General features: G+C 36.6%; 1 protein-coding gene and 1 long non-coding RNA gene across 2 annotated transcripts in view; one reads left to right on the top strand and one right to left on the bottom strand.

The window, feature by feature from the left end:
* The window catches only part of LOC106043736 (uncharacterized), a 31457-nt gene extending 17097 nt beyond the window's left edge, over nt 1–14360 (top strand). The window contains exons 2-4 of the mRNA XM_066988215.1: nt 9112–9296; nt 10574–10673; nt 11479–14360. Coding sequence (XP_066844316.1) covers nt 9112–9296; nt 10574–10596 — 208 coding nt within the window. The 3' untranslated portion in view covers nt 10597–10673; nt 11479–14360. The remainder of the gene's footprint in view (nt 1–9111; nt 9297–10573; nt 10674–11478) is intronic.
* The window catches only part of LOC136789032 (uncharacterized), a 761292-nt gene that overhangs the window by 566451 nt on the left and 178036 nt on the right, over nt 1–16805 (bottom strand). The window lies entirely within an intron of this gene.

The raw sequence follows: 16805 nt of genomic DNA, 5'->3' as shown, positions 1-16805 counted from the left end.
TCTTCCAATGTTTTCTTTCCATTTAGTATTGGTATCACAGGCAGTGAATGACAAAATAAAAGAGAACAAAGCATGATAAGTTTTGTTACTAGAGGTACAAATATATGCCATAATGGGTTATTGTCCTCACTCACTGCTCTGTTTATGTCATTATAAATGACACTGATATTCAAAGCATTTCCTTTGTGATAATATACAGCTGTCATTAAATCAGTCCTTTACATTCCCATTTTCCTGCAACTTCAGTTGCCAACCTCACATTGGTTTAATAGTTTAACAAATTATATCTCTGGATTTTGATGTTATCTTCTTTCCATATCTACCAAGTAAATAGCATCCAGCAAAAGCAATTTAATTACCAATAGCATGGACCTAGGTATAAAACCAATTTCTATCTCAAAATTCCAGTCACACACAACCACCTCAATTACTGTGTTTCTGTAATGTAACAACATTATGGAGAGTGGGACGCTCTTCTCATTTTAAATCAGCTAATCTATCCATATAGTTTTGATTACACTGCCATGGGCAAGCTCAGAGGAATCTCACCACTTCCTAGCTAAAGAAAATTAAGGTTGAAGAAAAGAAAATTAAAGAAAATTAAAAGGTTGAAGCAGTATTTCAGTGCGTTTAAATCAATCCACAACATGCCGTCAGAACCTCTATTTCTTTTAGATTCAAGTACTAAGCATCTGACAAACTCCAGTAATCATTAAACACAGCATAGAAAGATTTGGAATTGCTGGTATTCTATGGTTTTAAATCTCACCACCAGATTGAAAATCAGTCAAATATCAAGCTAAATAGCAATCTAAATCTAAATTTGGAACACTTTAAATGTCTCATAAAATGTGGCATTCAGTATTCAAAAAATCACCACCCACATCAGCTATTAGCCCACCACCCATAATAAATAAATCAGTATTATAAACAACTGAGACTGAATCTTGCTGACCAATAGAACACAAATCCCAAGGAATGAGAGTAGAAGACTGCCAGATGGTAATATCTGACAATTTGTAGCATCATCCTTGATATAACCAAAATGATCCTAGTCCAGGCCCACTGTATATCTCTTGATTACATTTTGATAGAAAAAACATTGTTCATGTTCAGTTATTTCTTTTACCATTTTATTCTTTCCCAGTCCCATCACTGTACGACAAGCATTCATTGTTTGGCTGTATATGTGGCTTTGTAATACCTGCATGCAAAGGTTAATAATAACCTACTTTTAGTGACAGCAGAAGACAGCAGACAGAGAAGGTAGGATTCACCTTGGCTGACTTTTGGCACCTAAAGTAGTATGTCTAATAAAAACTGATCTCTGAAACTCTTTCTATAGCCAAGTCAAACAGCAGATATTACAGGATCATTTTTTCTTTCTGTGTTAGATATCTGTTTCAGAAGATTCATGCCACCCTGTGGAGAGGACAATCTCTCTCCACTGGAGCTGAAAAGTATACTTGGATTAAACACCTATCTTTTTGATGCATAAATTTAAGTGAGATGAATGCACCCAAAAACACTGAACTAGGCTGAGAACAGACTGATGAGTTGAAATACTAAGGACATCAATACCTGACATTTACTGGAATTAATAGAGTTCTCTATGTAAAGGAGAAAATGGGGCATCTGAAAATGGGTTTCACAAAACAGCCACTGAGGGTTTCACACACAGCATAAACAATCACACTCAAAATATGTTAAACACATGATTTTGATATGGAGCTTGGGTGTACTTAACTCTGCTTAGATTTTGTAGCCTTGAACCCTTCTATAATCCTTGCTCACTGGAAACAAAGTGGTTCTAGCTTCTTGTGGCATTGCAATGCTGAGCCAAGCTAATATAACCTAGCTCCCAGAATGAGTGTCTGCAGGGCACAGCACAGCTCCAACATGGCTACAATCACCTGGTCAGAGGTGGCTCACGCCTGTCTAGATTGTAGTGTCAGTGAAGTTAGAAGGCATTATTGGTACCTGCATGTATGTCCAGCTTCAGGTAACCAGTTATGAATATTTCTAGCATTTTATGGTCTAAGTTAAAATATATATATATATTATTTTTCTTTTGCAATTTTTCAGGTTTCAGAAATGCTTCGGTGATTTAAGGTTAGCCTGTCATGACTGTATCTATAGCACCAGATAAGACCTGTTTCCATTATGAAAGGGATCTAGAATGTCTTTCAGGTTTTATGATATTTTAAAAGACTTATTTCTGGATGTTGAAACTTATTTGAGTTACACAACAAGAAAATACATTATGCATCCAAGGAAAAATAATTTGCATTTTAAAAACAGGTCATTAGAATTGTATAGTACATTTATATGTGAATCTTTACAGGCAGGCCTCTTAGATGGAACATGTTGAGGTCCTATCTCTTTGTTTGTAGAATGAAACCAGTAATTCATGCTTCTTTAATTTTGAAATGGTCTAATCCAATCAATTAACTGTGCCACTTAGTGTAGTAGTGTGGTGAAGGTTATCTCGAAATTTGAAATGTTTCTCTTTGAATAAGTTGTTTATACATTTGAACATGTGTTGTAACTTTTTGCAATGTGCTTGCAGAAACATATCCACTTTTATTCCCTCTTCTCTTACACTTCCCAAATTCTCTTTAACAAGAACACCTGATTCTTTGAAAATCTTCTATTTTGAATAGTGTAATGGGGGTTTAAAACATCCATTTTGTGATGGATATTGTATGACCTGGAAAAAAAAAAAAAAAAAGAATCCTTTGTAACAATGATTAAGTTTAGATTATCCCTGAAAGAGAAAAATTAGGAAGAATATCTGCAAGAGAAAATCAGTTATGTCATGTCAGGGAATGGCTTAGCCTCCACAAGTAAAATTCTCTTTGTATTTGCTTTTGATTAAGAAGACAACAGAAGGAATACACAGATGACCTCAGCCAAAAGTTAAAATACTACTTTTTGGCAATATTTCTTTTCCCAATCTATTACCCCTTTCTAAAAAGTATGTTTCATCAGACCTGATCTTATCAAACACCATGAAAAATTGTGGTACATTCCTGTCCTTGTGAAAAAACATTTTATTAGTGTTTCAGGTGCCCTCTTTATAAATTAAACTGATTTTCAAAGATATCAAAATCTTAGCACACATTATTTTTGTTCTGATGATGGTCCTGATGAATTTCATTCTTCACTGGTAATTTCATCTCCAAGACCTGGTCAACATCATGTTCATTACCAAATGTTTGGGAAGAGGGTGTATGTGTATATGTGTGAAGGTGGTTGTCCCTTGACATGGGAATTGCAGAAGGAATTAATATGGTGAGACAATTTCATGACATGAAAGTGTATTATTGTGCCTGCCTTGTATTCCGGCACAGCGTGCCAGACTTTAGGACTAAAGTGTTCTTTATTATCAATTATCAACCTTTCGCAAAGGCAGAATTGTCTTTGACTGAGTGGTTGTATGTACAAAAGTGGTTTTGATGGAGGGGACATTGACAGCTGCTCCAGCAAGCCTTAATGAAGGGTAAAAATATCTTTAATATAGGCATGGTATGCTTTGCTGCCTTTCCGGGAGAAAAAGCACCAGCAAACATACTTTATGTTACTGGGATCTGACAGGATTATGTCAGACAGTGCAGATTCATGAGTGTTATCTTCACTGCCTTCTGTTTTATCAACTTAGCAATTTTCTGACCTCATCTTTATATATATGTGTGTTTGGAAGTTTGCCCAGCCTTCTTTGCTCATCACAATGAACTTCCAGGCATTACAGACATATCTACGTGTCTCACTGTCAGTCAATGTTAGACAATTTTTAATGAATTATATGAAATTGACTAAAACTTATATATTCCTGTAAAAATATATTCCTGTTTAATGATTAAAGTCCTACAAATAAAGTAGTGAATAATTAAATAAATAAATAAATAAATAAATAAATAAGATCACTGGAAGAAAAAACTGCAAGTATGTGAGACCTTTTTATGTTTACATGTTTCGTTGAAGTCACAAAAATTAACCAATTTTACTTTACTTTTACAATGTATGGTATGCACTACAAGACAATACTTTGAATATTTCATGTTATAGATAAAAATTAATTTACCGTAGGGAATTCTGCACGTTATTTATACTAAATAGTACTTCTACATCAGATTTAAATACAGGAGGCATCATGGAAGCAAAGCAGGCCCAATAAGGACTGTTCTTCATCTACCTCCCACAACATCTAGAGACATCTGTGAAAATATATATGGATCCACAGGAAAAGCATAGTTAGTATTCAAAACAGTGAAACTAGTGGATTCCCTTGGACTCCCTTTTTTAGGAAAGCCACAGAAAAATAATAATCCAAAAAGCCCCTGTTCAATATATCAACCTGCACAAACTAAGAAAACAGAAACAAAAATCTGAGCTTCAGTAACAGCTAAAACAAATGCAAACTGCTACAAACTATGATGAAAACTTTGTTATTTTTTACTGCAAAACAATTGCTATTCATTAGGTAGCTCTAAGAATATATGCTGCCTATGATTTGCTCTTGCTTCAGTGCACTCTTGGAAAGATTCATGCTTTTTCCTCTATTAGGAGGCAACTCCTGCCTCTTTACTCCTTTTTACTGCTCTAGCAGAATAATAACATTTGATAACAATACATTGGTGCAGCTTCTTGCCTTCCCTGTAGTCATCTTTTACCTAGGGCTTGACTTCAGATGGTGTCACAGAAAGGATTTGTCTACATATTTCTTTTGTAGGCTGATATGGGATCAATCTCTCTGTTACCCCTGTGTGTCAAAAGCTATGTAGCTGTCTAAGTGGTGGAACTTAGCTGAGCTATTGTCTATCTCATACACAAGAGGGATTTATGCTTACAAGATCCAGGCTATGGCAATATAAAAATAGATGGACACACTTTTTTGGGGGGGGGAGGGTTGGATGTGGAGGTGGGGGCTGTTCTGGCTAATCTCTTCACAGATCTGAGCAGAAGCAGAATTTTCTCATACTTAACAGCATAGTTCTGGGAAGCTATGTGGTCTCAGGTGTCAGTGAAGCTATTTTCACCAGTGAACTCAATAAATAGCTTACCTGATAAGGCATTTCACTAGATGTTACACAGCATCTTTCCTTTTTATTTGGGTATAATATTACCATTTTGATCTGGACTTTTCCAACTGAAATAAAAGACATAAAGAAGACAAGATATCTGAACAGCATGATTTAGGAAATTGTGTTCCCCTCCCTACTGCTGAGTAATAATTCATTCTAAATGGGTGGTCATTGATTTCTAGAACCAGATTATGTCATTCTTTCTCACAGTGGCTGATGCAAATCAAGGCTAAAAACAAGCAGTTACAGCTACAGCAGTATACTTTCCTTGTGTCCTCTAATACGTCCCTGATATCACTTTTTTCCAACAAAGCATTATGAGACTGAGTCACAAAATCTGATACTGGCAACAGTTAACACTTGAAAGTTGAGGAAGGTGAGTGCACCCTTCTCCTGAAGGTGTTTCTCAGTTCTGTAATGCTTTGAGGCATAAGAAAGTACCTAATTTTATGCAAATTAAAGCTTGGTCCCAGATTGATTAAAGTCAATGGAAGGAGTCCAACTGACTTTTTGGTATTTTGAATTAGGATTTTAGTGTCTAGAAAACATAAAAGCACAAATGCTATTTGTCCTTTTTAAAAATGACCTTTTAAAAAATAGAACTTGTAGGGAGACCTGTACGTTCTGTTTATTGTATTGCATTTTAGTCTTACTAAGTTGATTTTCCCAAGGTGTAGAAGAGAAATTGAAGTTAAAAATAAGTCCTCTTAGTATGACTTTTCTGTTATGTCTTGAGTTACCACAGTGAATGCAAACTTCAACTTGTTTCAAAAACTGTTTGTTGCGATGACGTCTTTTTTTTTTTTTTTTTTTTTGTTCCCCCGAGGTAATATAATTGAGAGTAACTTGCCAGGTATTCACAACACAAACAGGAGGCCTCTGCATTGCACTGCATTTTTCCCAGTATGTAAATAGGATGTAGTATTTCCTGTGAGAAATTTGTTCTTACTGTGTTTCATCCTCCTCATGGCTTCTGATTTTTCCAGCCATTTAGCAGTTTGTCACTCATCTTTGATAACTGCCCCTTAGAGGGGCATTGTGTACAGAAAACAGTACTGTGAAAAAGCTCTGATAAATATAAACAAAAAGTTCATAAATATAACAAAAGTTCAGATTAATCTGTAACCGGAGAGATCTTTTTGAAACAGCAGATGCTCCCTGGCCCTCTGACAGCAGCAGCTGTGCAGACTTCTTGGAAGAGCTCCTTAAGCCACAGCCTGAGAAATTAAACTGTACAAAGCCTTATTAGTCATCAGAAGATGTAGAAACCTCAGAGTGAAATTCTTGAAGTTCTTTGATTAGTAAGAGAAATGCTCACCCCCACACATACACAGATGACAAATCTGCCACTGCTTTTTTCCTATTTCCTTGACTCCTTGAGGCTGGCACAATGATAGCTGCCAACCGTGCGTTTTACCCAGGACTGGTGGACCAATTTGTTCAGTCCAAACTGTGAAAGGATACAGATATATAGATATTTTGTTAGTATTTGGGAAGGAAGGTACTTAGGGAGAATTTCTAAGGCTATTTGAAGAAAAGAGCAGTTCAGCAAAGTTGTCCCAAGGAGCACAGGCATATCATGATACTAAAATCATTTACGCAAGTCAACATGTGTCCAGTGTCATTTGCAACTTGCCACGAGGTCTTTATGTTTGGGATTCTAGATATGGGACTTGTAATCAAAAGCCATTGCTGAAGCAGTTTGCAAAGCAGTGGGTGGAAAAGCTGACAGAAACCAAAACAATTTCATGCATCTGTGCAAAGCTCGCATTTCCACTGACTTTTTTACTTTGTTATCTTCAAAATTACTAGAGAATCTCCCTGCTGAGAGTTAGTTGGTTCCTCTGATGAATAAATTTTAAGGACAAGGAAGAAAAGTCAGATAAATATGGAGTAACTTGGTAGAGGCGGAAAAGGATATAGCTGAAGATGTTAAACTCAGAGAGTATTTTTATGCCTCTGTGGATATCTTTCAGCTGTGAAACAAGTATAGTAATGTGAAGACCGACTGATAGACAAGGGATTAAGAAGGGTAATGAGAAGACCTAGGCAAAGCGAGGGAAATTAGGAGGGGAGGGGGGACTCAGAAAGAAATGCCAATGATCAAACTTCTAATGGAAAGGACATATTACATTTAGAAAAGGAAAAAAAAGTATGGATGTGAATATAAAGTAACTGGATACACCCACGCAACATGTTCTAAGCAGATGTGGACTCGTTCTTCCTGTTCTCCTAACTGAAAAATGACCATGTGATGACATTTACATCATGCTAATAAACTCTGTTCAGAGGTAGCTGTGAGATAGGGTACATTAACTTGAGTTCAGTACCGTGATAAATGTGGTCATATGGCTTTTTTCCAGCTCCAAGCAAGGAGAGAGTTAGTTATTGTTTGCTGGGAGGATCATGTGTAATCATATCCTAACTTGAATTTAGGAGTTAATGAGTTTTGTAAGAGTCTGGCTGGGAAAACTTAGCCTAAAGATTAGATTTAGTTTAGGAATGGGTTGGCAACATCAAGTATTTTTGATCTGAAAATGAGTGTTGGAAGAAGAGACTAGTCCTTAAGCTGTGAAACTGAATTTTGCAACCTGCAGTACCAACTCTGAAGGCCACACAGGTCAGCCAGCTTCACTGTTTGAAGGAAACCATCAGGTTTTGATAGAAATATATTTGTCTGGATCAAAGAGAAAGGAAATCTGCAGGCCATTTATAAAACAATCTGGTAAGAATGCTTTTTCAAATACACACAAACTGTGGGAGCAGCTAGTATCAGTGATATTTCTGCATGGGTATATCCTTTTGATTCTTTTTGTAGTACCAGAAATAAAGTGTAAGACCATATGAGATTCATTTAGAGGTTTATTTTTAATGGCTGTGCTTTATTACTACAGTGCCCCATTGAAGCAGTTGTATTACATTTCTGTTCTTTCAACTTTACAATGTTAGAAACAAGACCATCAGTCAGGGACTGAGTACCACATCCTCACAGTAAGAAAGACTGGAAACAATAATTTGTTTCTTAGGTGGAATTAATTCTTCATGCAATGAAACATTGACCCTAATTTGCATGTGTATAATTTTTCAGTGTTAAATGCACATGCATTATTTGCTTGCACACATAACTGCCCCAATAGTCATACTGGTCCTCTTTTTAAACTGAAAAGCAGTAAGAACTGAAATTATTTTTTTTCCTTCTCCTGCGTTTCCTGGAGGTGGTAGCCTCTATCCACACTTTATATTCAAATAACAACTAAATGGTTTAATTGCAGACCAGGTGTTTTCAGACAGAACCAAAGGATGGTTCCTTCCTCACCATACTTATAATGAAAGGTGAGAGGTAAACATAGATTTGCCAAGGAACAACAGCACAGTAGTCAGCATAAGCACAGCAGCTGTCAACTCAAAAAAAATCACTCAAGATAATGATTAAAGAATACAAGACAAACTCACCACATTCTTCATGCTGCGTCTGTTCTGTGGAACAGAAAAAAAACCCACACCTTTCCAAGCAAATCAAAACACTCACTCTAACAAAACCTGATATCACTTAAAGCAAACAAATAATTTTGTGGAGCCGTTTGTCAAAATGACAAGTTATTTATGACTTAAACAAACAAATAAAAAGTTTTATTTTATATAAATAAAATTTATATCTTTTATTCATAAATAATAATGAACTTATCTCTTTGTTAGAGGGATGACCAAATATTGAAAATATTGATATTGAAAATCTGTTATTTACTGTCATTCTATTTATGAATAGATAACACTTGAAATGAAAATCATTAATAATTAATCATTATGCAATAATTTCTGCATTAAAAAGTATGTCAAGAAGTCTTTCTGTGAGCTTTACAAAAATGATACTGAAGCATCCAGAAAAGGAGCTGAAACTAGAAACGTCTGGTTACCTGTGACATTCCTGTTAATCGCCCTAAAGATGTATGAAGGTCAATGTCTGAGAAATATCTCTCACTTTCAAAACAACAGAAAAGCCTTCATTCTTTTTCATTTCTTCTCACAGGATGTTGGTGGCTTTCATTAGGGGTCAGTATTGGGATCAGCCCTACTTAACACCTTTGTCAGTGGCATGGACAGTGGGATCAAGTGCACCCTCAGCAAGTTTTCAGATGATGTCAAACTGTGTGGTGCAGTTGACATGTTGGAGGAAAGGGATGCCATCCAGAAGGACCATGATGGGCTTGAGAGGTGGGTCTGTGTGAACTTCATTAGTTTCAACAAGGCCAAGTGCAAGGTCCTGCAATGGGGCAATGGCAATCCTAAGCACAAATAGAGTCTGGGTGGAGAAAGGATTGAGAGCAGCCCTGAGAAGGACCTGGGGGTGTTGGTTGATGAGAAGCTCAAAATGAGCTGGCTCTGCTCTCATGAGACCCCATCTGGAGTCCTGTATTCAGCTCTGGGACCCCAGCACAATGACAACATGGATGTATTAGAAAAAATCCAGAGGAGGGCCACGAAGATGATCAGAGGGCTGGAGCACCTCTCCTACGAGGACAGGCTAAAGGCATTGGGGTTTTTCATCCTGGAGAAGAGAAGTGTCTGGGGACACCTCAGGGTAGCCTTCCAGTACCTAAAAGGGGCCTACAAGAAAGCAGGAGAGGGATATTTTGTCAGGCAGTGTAGTGATAGGACAAGGACTAACAGTTTTAAACTAAAAAGGGGTAGCTTTAGGCTGGACATGGGGAAGAAATTCTTCACTCTGAGGGTGGCGAGGCACTGGAACTGGTTGCTAAGGGAAGCTGTGGATGCCCCATCCCTGGAAGTGTTCAAGGCCAGGTTGGATGGGGCTTTGGGCAACCTGGTCTGGTGGTAGGTGTCCCTGGCCATGGCAGTGGGGTGGAGTTAGATTATCTTTTAGGTATGCAATGCAAAGCACTCTATGATTCTATGGTTCTATGTTGAAAAAAATATATATTTTCAAAGACAAGCCTAATGAAAAAAAAAGGTTTTAACCATGTTCTGTAAGACATACTATTAGTTAACCATTTTCACATCTTCACGTACCTGTGGTCAAATACAGTCAGGGTTCTTTGTTCAGTGTGACACCTCCAAATAATCATGTAGAAGATAGATTCTGTGACACCTGTCACATAAATTGATGTGATGTTTAGAAATAAGAAATAGTCTGATAATTTTTATGCCCCTCTTTTAGAGCAGTTCTAACAAGTTAATATTTTTCTTGTACTGGGAAAGCCAGATCTGTATACAGTACTCTAGGTGGGGTCATATAGCTGAACTGGATAGCTGGATAGCATCAGTATAGCTGAACTGGATATGTGAGTGAGGTGGGAAATAGGACATTGATGCAAAGAAATTCATCATGGTCAGACAGGCACTTTCTACGTTCCCAAAATGTGGGGAGCACAATGTAGTTTAATACTGTTTTCTCCCTCTGCCTGCTTTATTTATACTCTAAGTTCAAGGAAACACAAATTAAGACTCAAAAGTCCTTTTTCTACCTGCAGGATTTTGCCTGAGCCTTACCTAAATCAATCAATATAGTATGATTATGATATTTGGATCCTGTGAGGGTGATATGTGAGCGTGGGATGCTGAGCAGTCAGGGTAAGTATTCTTCATATAATTTCCAAGAGATCAGAGGACGTATAATATTCTGAGGTTATAATACATATGAAATGTAGATTACACTGATATGTTCTCATGAAATATTTCTGTATTTACTTACTGTCTGTACAAATGTACACACGGATACATTCACACCTATCTATTTGGTGTGTGGTGCTACTTTTTGTTTGTTTTTTATTTGTTTGTTTGTTTGTTTGTTTGCTTTTTAATATTGCCTGGTCTTCCAGAGCACAATGCTATGAAAATGCAATTCTTGATGTATGAAGGTTTAGTTTTTGACAGTATTCTATATTTCCCAGTGATACTTCTGAACATTCAGAAGTTCAAGGTTGTTTCAGGTCACCCAGCAAAAGGAACAAAAATAGGAACTGAGTCTGGTTCTCCTGCATTTTAATCGAGTCACCTGCTAGACCACACTTAGCCAAGGCAATAATTAACCCCCATATAATAAAATAATTATAGCCACATATTGAGCTGAGAGAGGTTTTGTTAAAGAAAAACAAAACAGTAACAAATGCAACACAAGTTCCAGCTGTTAGTTGGAGCTGCAAGGATAAAAAGGTGAGAATAAGTTGTTTCAGATACTTGTCTCGGCTCTCAGTCCCTCCTGTCTGACTGGAGGATGCCAAGATACAGCAGAAAAAACTGAGGTATCTGCAGCACCATTGCTAGCCAGAACACAGCAAACTTTCCCAAATTTGTCACTAGTAACAGCAAGTCATGACTTCCACTCTGCTAAAAATATCTAATAATGATTTTGTCCTGCTTTCCATTTTCCTGTCAGCATGCGCTACATTCTGCTGCCCAGCTATATCCTACATGGCTTCAAGTCTGACGAGGTTCTTCCTTAACCCACAAGGGATTATTTGGCTTTGTAATCCTAAAGGGCTTTACTGTAATAGTGCTGTTCATTCATAAGGGCACTTCTCAAAATACTTCACAACCAGGACCTGCCTCAAATAAAGCTATGGGGTTTAGGGATTTTATTTTAAGTTTAATTTCAAGAGTTCTCTATCATACAAATTATCTTCTATGTAATACAGCTGTCTCATATCTGTATGTGGTGAGCAGCAGTGGCTAATAACTTTCTTTCCAGTAAAGAAATACTTTAACAGTCACTATTAGTTGTATTCATATATGCAATAGTGTAATTATTTACAAAAATATTGTAGAATCATGTGTTTTTAAATGATATGTTCATGTAAAATGTAATTTTAAAATGTTAGTATCAATATTTACTATTTCACAGCCAGAATGAAACAATATATATGTGTGTGTATATATCTATACATATATACACGCAGTTATCCCTCCTTCTGGCTTAGCATAAAAAAAAGGAAACATCTTTAAATTTTGTTGTAAGCAGAAAGCAGCGAGCCATACCTGAGCACCTGTTTTTCTTGGTAGATAAAACTTCAGTGTAGGGAGTTTTATTTTAATGACCTTTCAAGTTCTTTCATTAAAAAAAAAAAAAAAAAAAAGTTACTTTATTTTGTTCTTAATGAAAATGCACTTAAGCAGTCCTGATCTTTGTTGTTAGTGCTCGTATGCAGTTTTGTTCTATTTAGGACTTAGAAAAAGTATCTTTTTAAAATCCTCCACTACCTGAATGATTGACTTTTAAAAAGAAAACCTTCAGATCTCTGCTAGAAATAAGTAAATTCTCTTAAATGAAGAAAGTACACAGAAACTATAATTCTCGATGAGAAATTATTTGATGATTAGAAATAAGTTAGATATTTGGTGTCATAAACTTTATGCATTTTTATGTATGTTTTGCTTTCATGAGTCAGAAATTTCCTAACTTTACTCATTTGCTTTTATTTTCTGTCTAGAAATAAAAATTCCACATCACAAGAAAAATTTCCATCCAAGTATGGAAGGCAGGAGCTACTCTAAACTAAGCAGCACTGCCCAGGGTATGTAGGAAGGAAAGCCACTCAGCACTGCAAAACATCCTCTTCTGAGGGTGCTGAGTGTTTTCTGCTTTCATGCGTGGATTTAACATAACACATTAGCAATATATATGTTTCTAAAGGAGTTAAGCATATATGTGTCTGTTTTGCTGTGGGACAGCTTGGCACCATTTGCAGCCTGTGTGAGGCTTTGGAAAGGGCAGTAGGCACAAAGATGTCTGAGGAGAGGTGACATTTCTTGCCTCATCAGTTAATGTGTCTGTGTTCATCTTCAGTATAAAGAACTGGAAAAGCAGATGCTTTCTCCTGTATAACTTTGTGGCTTTGATGCATTTATGTATGACATATGCTTATACAAAGGTTTTATTATTAAATTGCCATTTCTTGTTTACATTGGAAATGTAAAATATTATATCAATTCTTTGTTTCTTCTATATTTGAGTATGCCTATCAATATTTCCATTAAAGTGCAAAAAATCTTCAGGTGACCTGACTTATTTACAAATTGTCATTATTATTTTGTTCAGGTATGGTAATAACAGATCTCTGTGTGTTTTGCTCTATATAATGGTGTACTGACCTGAACCAAAACAGAGCAGTTGGGTAAGGCTGTACAATGGCCATAGCTATCCTTCTATTTCCTTCTCAAAGACATCTTTTGTACAGAAAGGCAAATATTTTCTTCCCTGAGTTTGTACAGATTAACAAGGAGCTCAGCTAACACAGGAGTTGTGACTGTGAGCTGTGTTTCTTTCAGTATCTTATACCAATAGCTTTCCAAGTAGTAGTATGTCTCTGTGTTTTGTCACCTTCTAATTAGACCAATCTTCTAAACGGATTTCCCTCCAAATAATTTCCCCTCTTTTGTACCTTCAAACAAGAGATCAGAGGAAAGCTCTGTTCTTAGTTCCTCCAGCTATTCAGCTGGAAACAGACCAGGTGTCCACCACCTGGTTCTAAGAACTAGGTAAAGGAATAGACACAGGCATAAAGGACGCATGTCAATCCTGGCTCAGAGGGATGGGTGTGAGAACCTGTATGGCTGATGAGGTCTTTTACTGCATCTTAACAGTTGTTAAGTAGGTTACCAACAGCACTGTGCAGGTTGCTGTTCTGCCAGATCTGACATGTGGAACTGAGGCCTTTGATTATCTCCAGTGAAAACAAAGTCGTCCTGTTTGTGTGGAATTACTCATGTGGTGGTAAGATCTAAAATCCAACCAACCAACCAAAACCAAAACAAAGCCAACCAACCAACTTATAAACACAAAATGTGGGAAATGTTTTTCTGGGGAAATGTACTCACACTGTTTTCAAGGAGACTTTCTTCATTCAGATCATTTTCACTTTTGAGTTGTGTGACTGCTGTAGTTCAGGTCTGTGTGATGTTTTAAGAGTATATGGTGTCACAGAGGCATAGGGTCTTATTATTCTTAACCAAAATGATTCATATAGAGGCAAAAAGTATTGAATTCTAAAGATGCTATGTTCAGTTTTACAGAGCTGAATTTTCAAATATTGGGCTGATATCACATGGCTGGGAGCTGGAGATGTTACACTTCACTTTTACTACTGATACTGGTATAGTTTCTTCCATAAAGTCATTTCAGAATTATGTGAGTGAGCTGCCTTACCACAACAGGCAGTTCAATATTAGCCAGCTACTCAGCTGAGAGTGCTGTGAGCTTTCATAGGAGCTTTATCTATTGAATGGTGAAGACTAATATGAAATGAGTGTGACTGGAAACCAATAATGGCACCCTGTAACATCCTTTGCATTGCCACTGAGTCATTTTAATTATATATATATATATATGTATATATATATATAAAATTTACCTCACAGGAAAAAAAAATTATATATATATATTTGCCTGTGAGGTAAATTGATCCTTTGGCCTGTCAGTTGTTTCATTTTCTTTACTGTGTTCAGTTCCTTTACCAATCTCTGAAAAGTTTCAGTAATAATGAACAAGAAATTATTGATGAATCACAGAATGTTAGGGATTGGAAGGGACCTTGAAAGATCATCTAGTCCAATCAATACTGAAGATAGAGAAGTATATAAAAATAATGATGTCAAGGGGAATCACTGGGACAAAATAACTTGTTTAATTGTATTTTTCTGTTATAAATGGATTATCCAAAATTTATAATAAAATTTATTCTCTCTTCTCTACTCCAAAATTCCCCTGAATTCTCTAAATGACCTGGAATAGTCTTGCATATTTGTATTCATCTCCTTAAAATCATAACAGCTTTGACAGTGACAAACCTTCCTGACTGCAGATGATACATTTAAATTGATAAATTAGCTCTTATATTTGCGACACTATAGATTAAAAATATGAAACACAGAAACAAGCTTTAAAAGTTTAATCAGTGTCTCTTAGAGAATGGGATTCACTGACCATTCTTGTGTCAGCAGTTTTGATGGTGAAATCTGGGCCTTTAGGTGATTACATGGCTGTACTGATGATGTTCTCTTAAGACCCAGAGCAAAAGAAAGTATGTGCATGGGCATGCACACACTACAGTCATGGCATCAGACTACGTTTCCAGAAAACTGAATTCAAAGAGAATCTCAGGTCATATGACAGGTGGGCTTTATTGCCCATACCAAAAAATGTGTGCTTAAGGCAAATGCACTTTCTTCACAATTTTTTGCTGATTGCCCTGGCAAGCTGTGACACCTTCTTATCAAAATCAGTACAAACTGAAACAAACAAACAATCAAAAAAAAAAAAACCACATCAAAAATAACAGGAATAGCAACATATCAAGATCCAGCTGCTGTTCTCCTTCCCTCTACTAAAACTCAACAGCTTATCCTTGATGTGTTATGGTACTTTGCCTGCATAAAGTAACAGAAACTATAGGGAGATATTTCCCCCCCTCAAGCATCTTCTAGAACTTCTTTCTGTGCCATAACCAATGTAGTTTAGTTTATGGATTAAGAGACTCTTGCAGATCTTACTGGAGCGGTACTTTTATTTATTATTATTTATTTTGCCTCTACAATATTCTGATAAAATATGTGGTAACTTATAGAAACCTTGCCAATTTTTTCTCTGTGAAGATGACTCAAACCTCATGACTTTTTGTTGTTTCTTTTCAGCTTTGTAATGTCTATCTGCAATGATATTATATTGCTACAATAACAATCAAGCTAAAGCTAGATACATTAAAGTAAAATGAAAACAAAAATCCAAGGAAATAGCAATACCTGAGTGTCTTTTCATGTTATTCATCTACATCTCCTGCAGCATCAATTTTTGAGCAAAGCATTAATAGAAGGGACCATCTCACAGAAGTAGCCTACTACTAAAAACCACGCTTCCCAACATGTTGCAAATCAGCATGGCAGAAACCTCTTTGCTTACCTTGTCCTGAGGTTAGTGACTCTAGAATATTACTTTGCAATGCAAAAAAAGTCTTCCTAGACCATTAATGACATGTATTCCTCCCTCCTTTCTGACTCCCCCTCTCTCATTTCCTCACTCTTTATATGGAAAAGCAGAAATCTGGCATTTCAAGCATTGAGATATCTTAAGTTCCATACATTTCTGGGTGTTCCATGATTCCTTTGGATGCTATGAATATCTTTCAAAAAACATTGAATGTGGTTTTGTCACAGGATGCTAAGGCTCTGATAATGAAACTAATAATGCTGTTCAGGTCTGAGCTGTGACATCAGATGATGGTGATGGCACTAATTGTTTATTGACTAGCTCTTCACAAGCACCTTGTGAAGCATCATTTAATCACCAGCAAAGAACAGCAATTCAGACTACCCAGAGTAAAGGTTATCTGCTGATCGGAGAACAGAGAGATTTCTTCTCATAAAAGGTCACAAACCATAGCAAAGTACTGGGATGACCACACTGTGGTTTTTCACAAAAGAAATTTGTATAGTTCATATAAGGTTTACAATACTTTTTTTTTTTTTTTCATGCAGATCGAAAAAAAGTTGCCAGCGCAATGTATTAGGCACGGAGTCTTATGAAAGATGTTCTTTGTCTGTGACTTTCACAGCTTGTCTCAATGTCTAAGCAAGTGAGAAATAATCCATTGGAAAATAGACAGTGCAGTAAACTGGAAAAGCTACACTCATTTCACTGCTTGCAGACACCACTGCTGACATAGGGACTAACTCAACATGGCCAATGTGCTTAGCAACATGTCGTGCACCTAG

The sequence above is a fragment of the Anser cygnoides genome, chromosome Z (genome assembly GCF_040182565.1).
Source record: "Anser cygnoides isolate HZ-2024a breed goose chromosome Z, Taihu_goose_T2T_genome, whole genome shotgun sequence".
In the NCBI taxonomy this organism is placed as follows: domain Eukaryota; kingdom Metazoa; phylum Chordata; class Aves; order Anseriformes; family Anatidae; genus Anser; species Anser cygnoides.
This window is presented reverse-complemented; position numbering and strand designations above follow the sequence as displayed.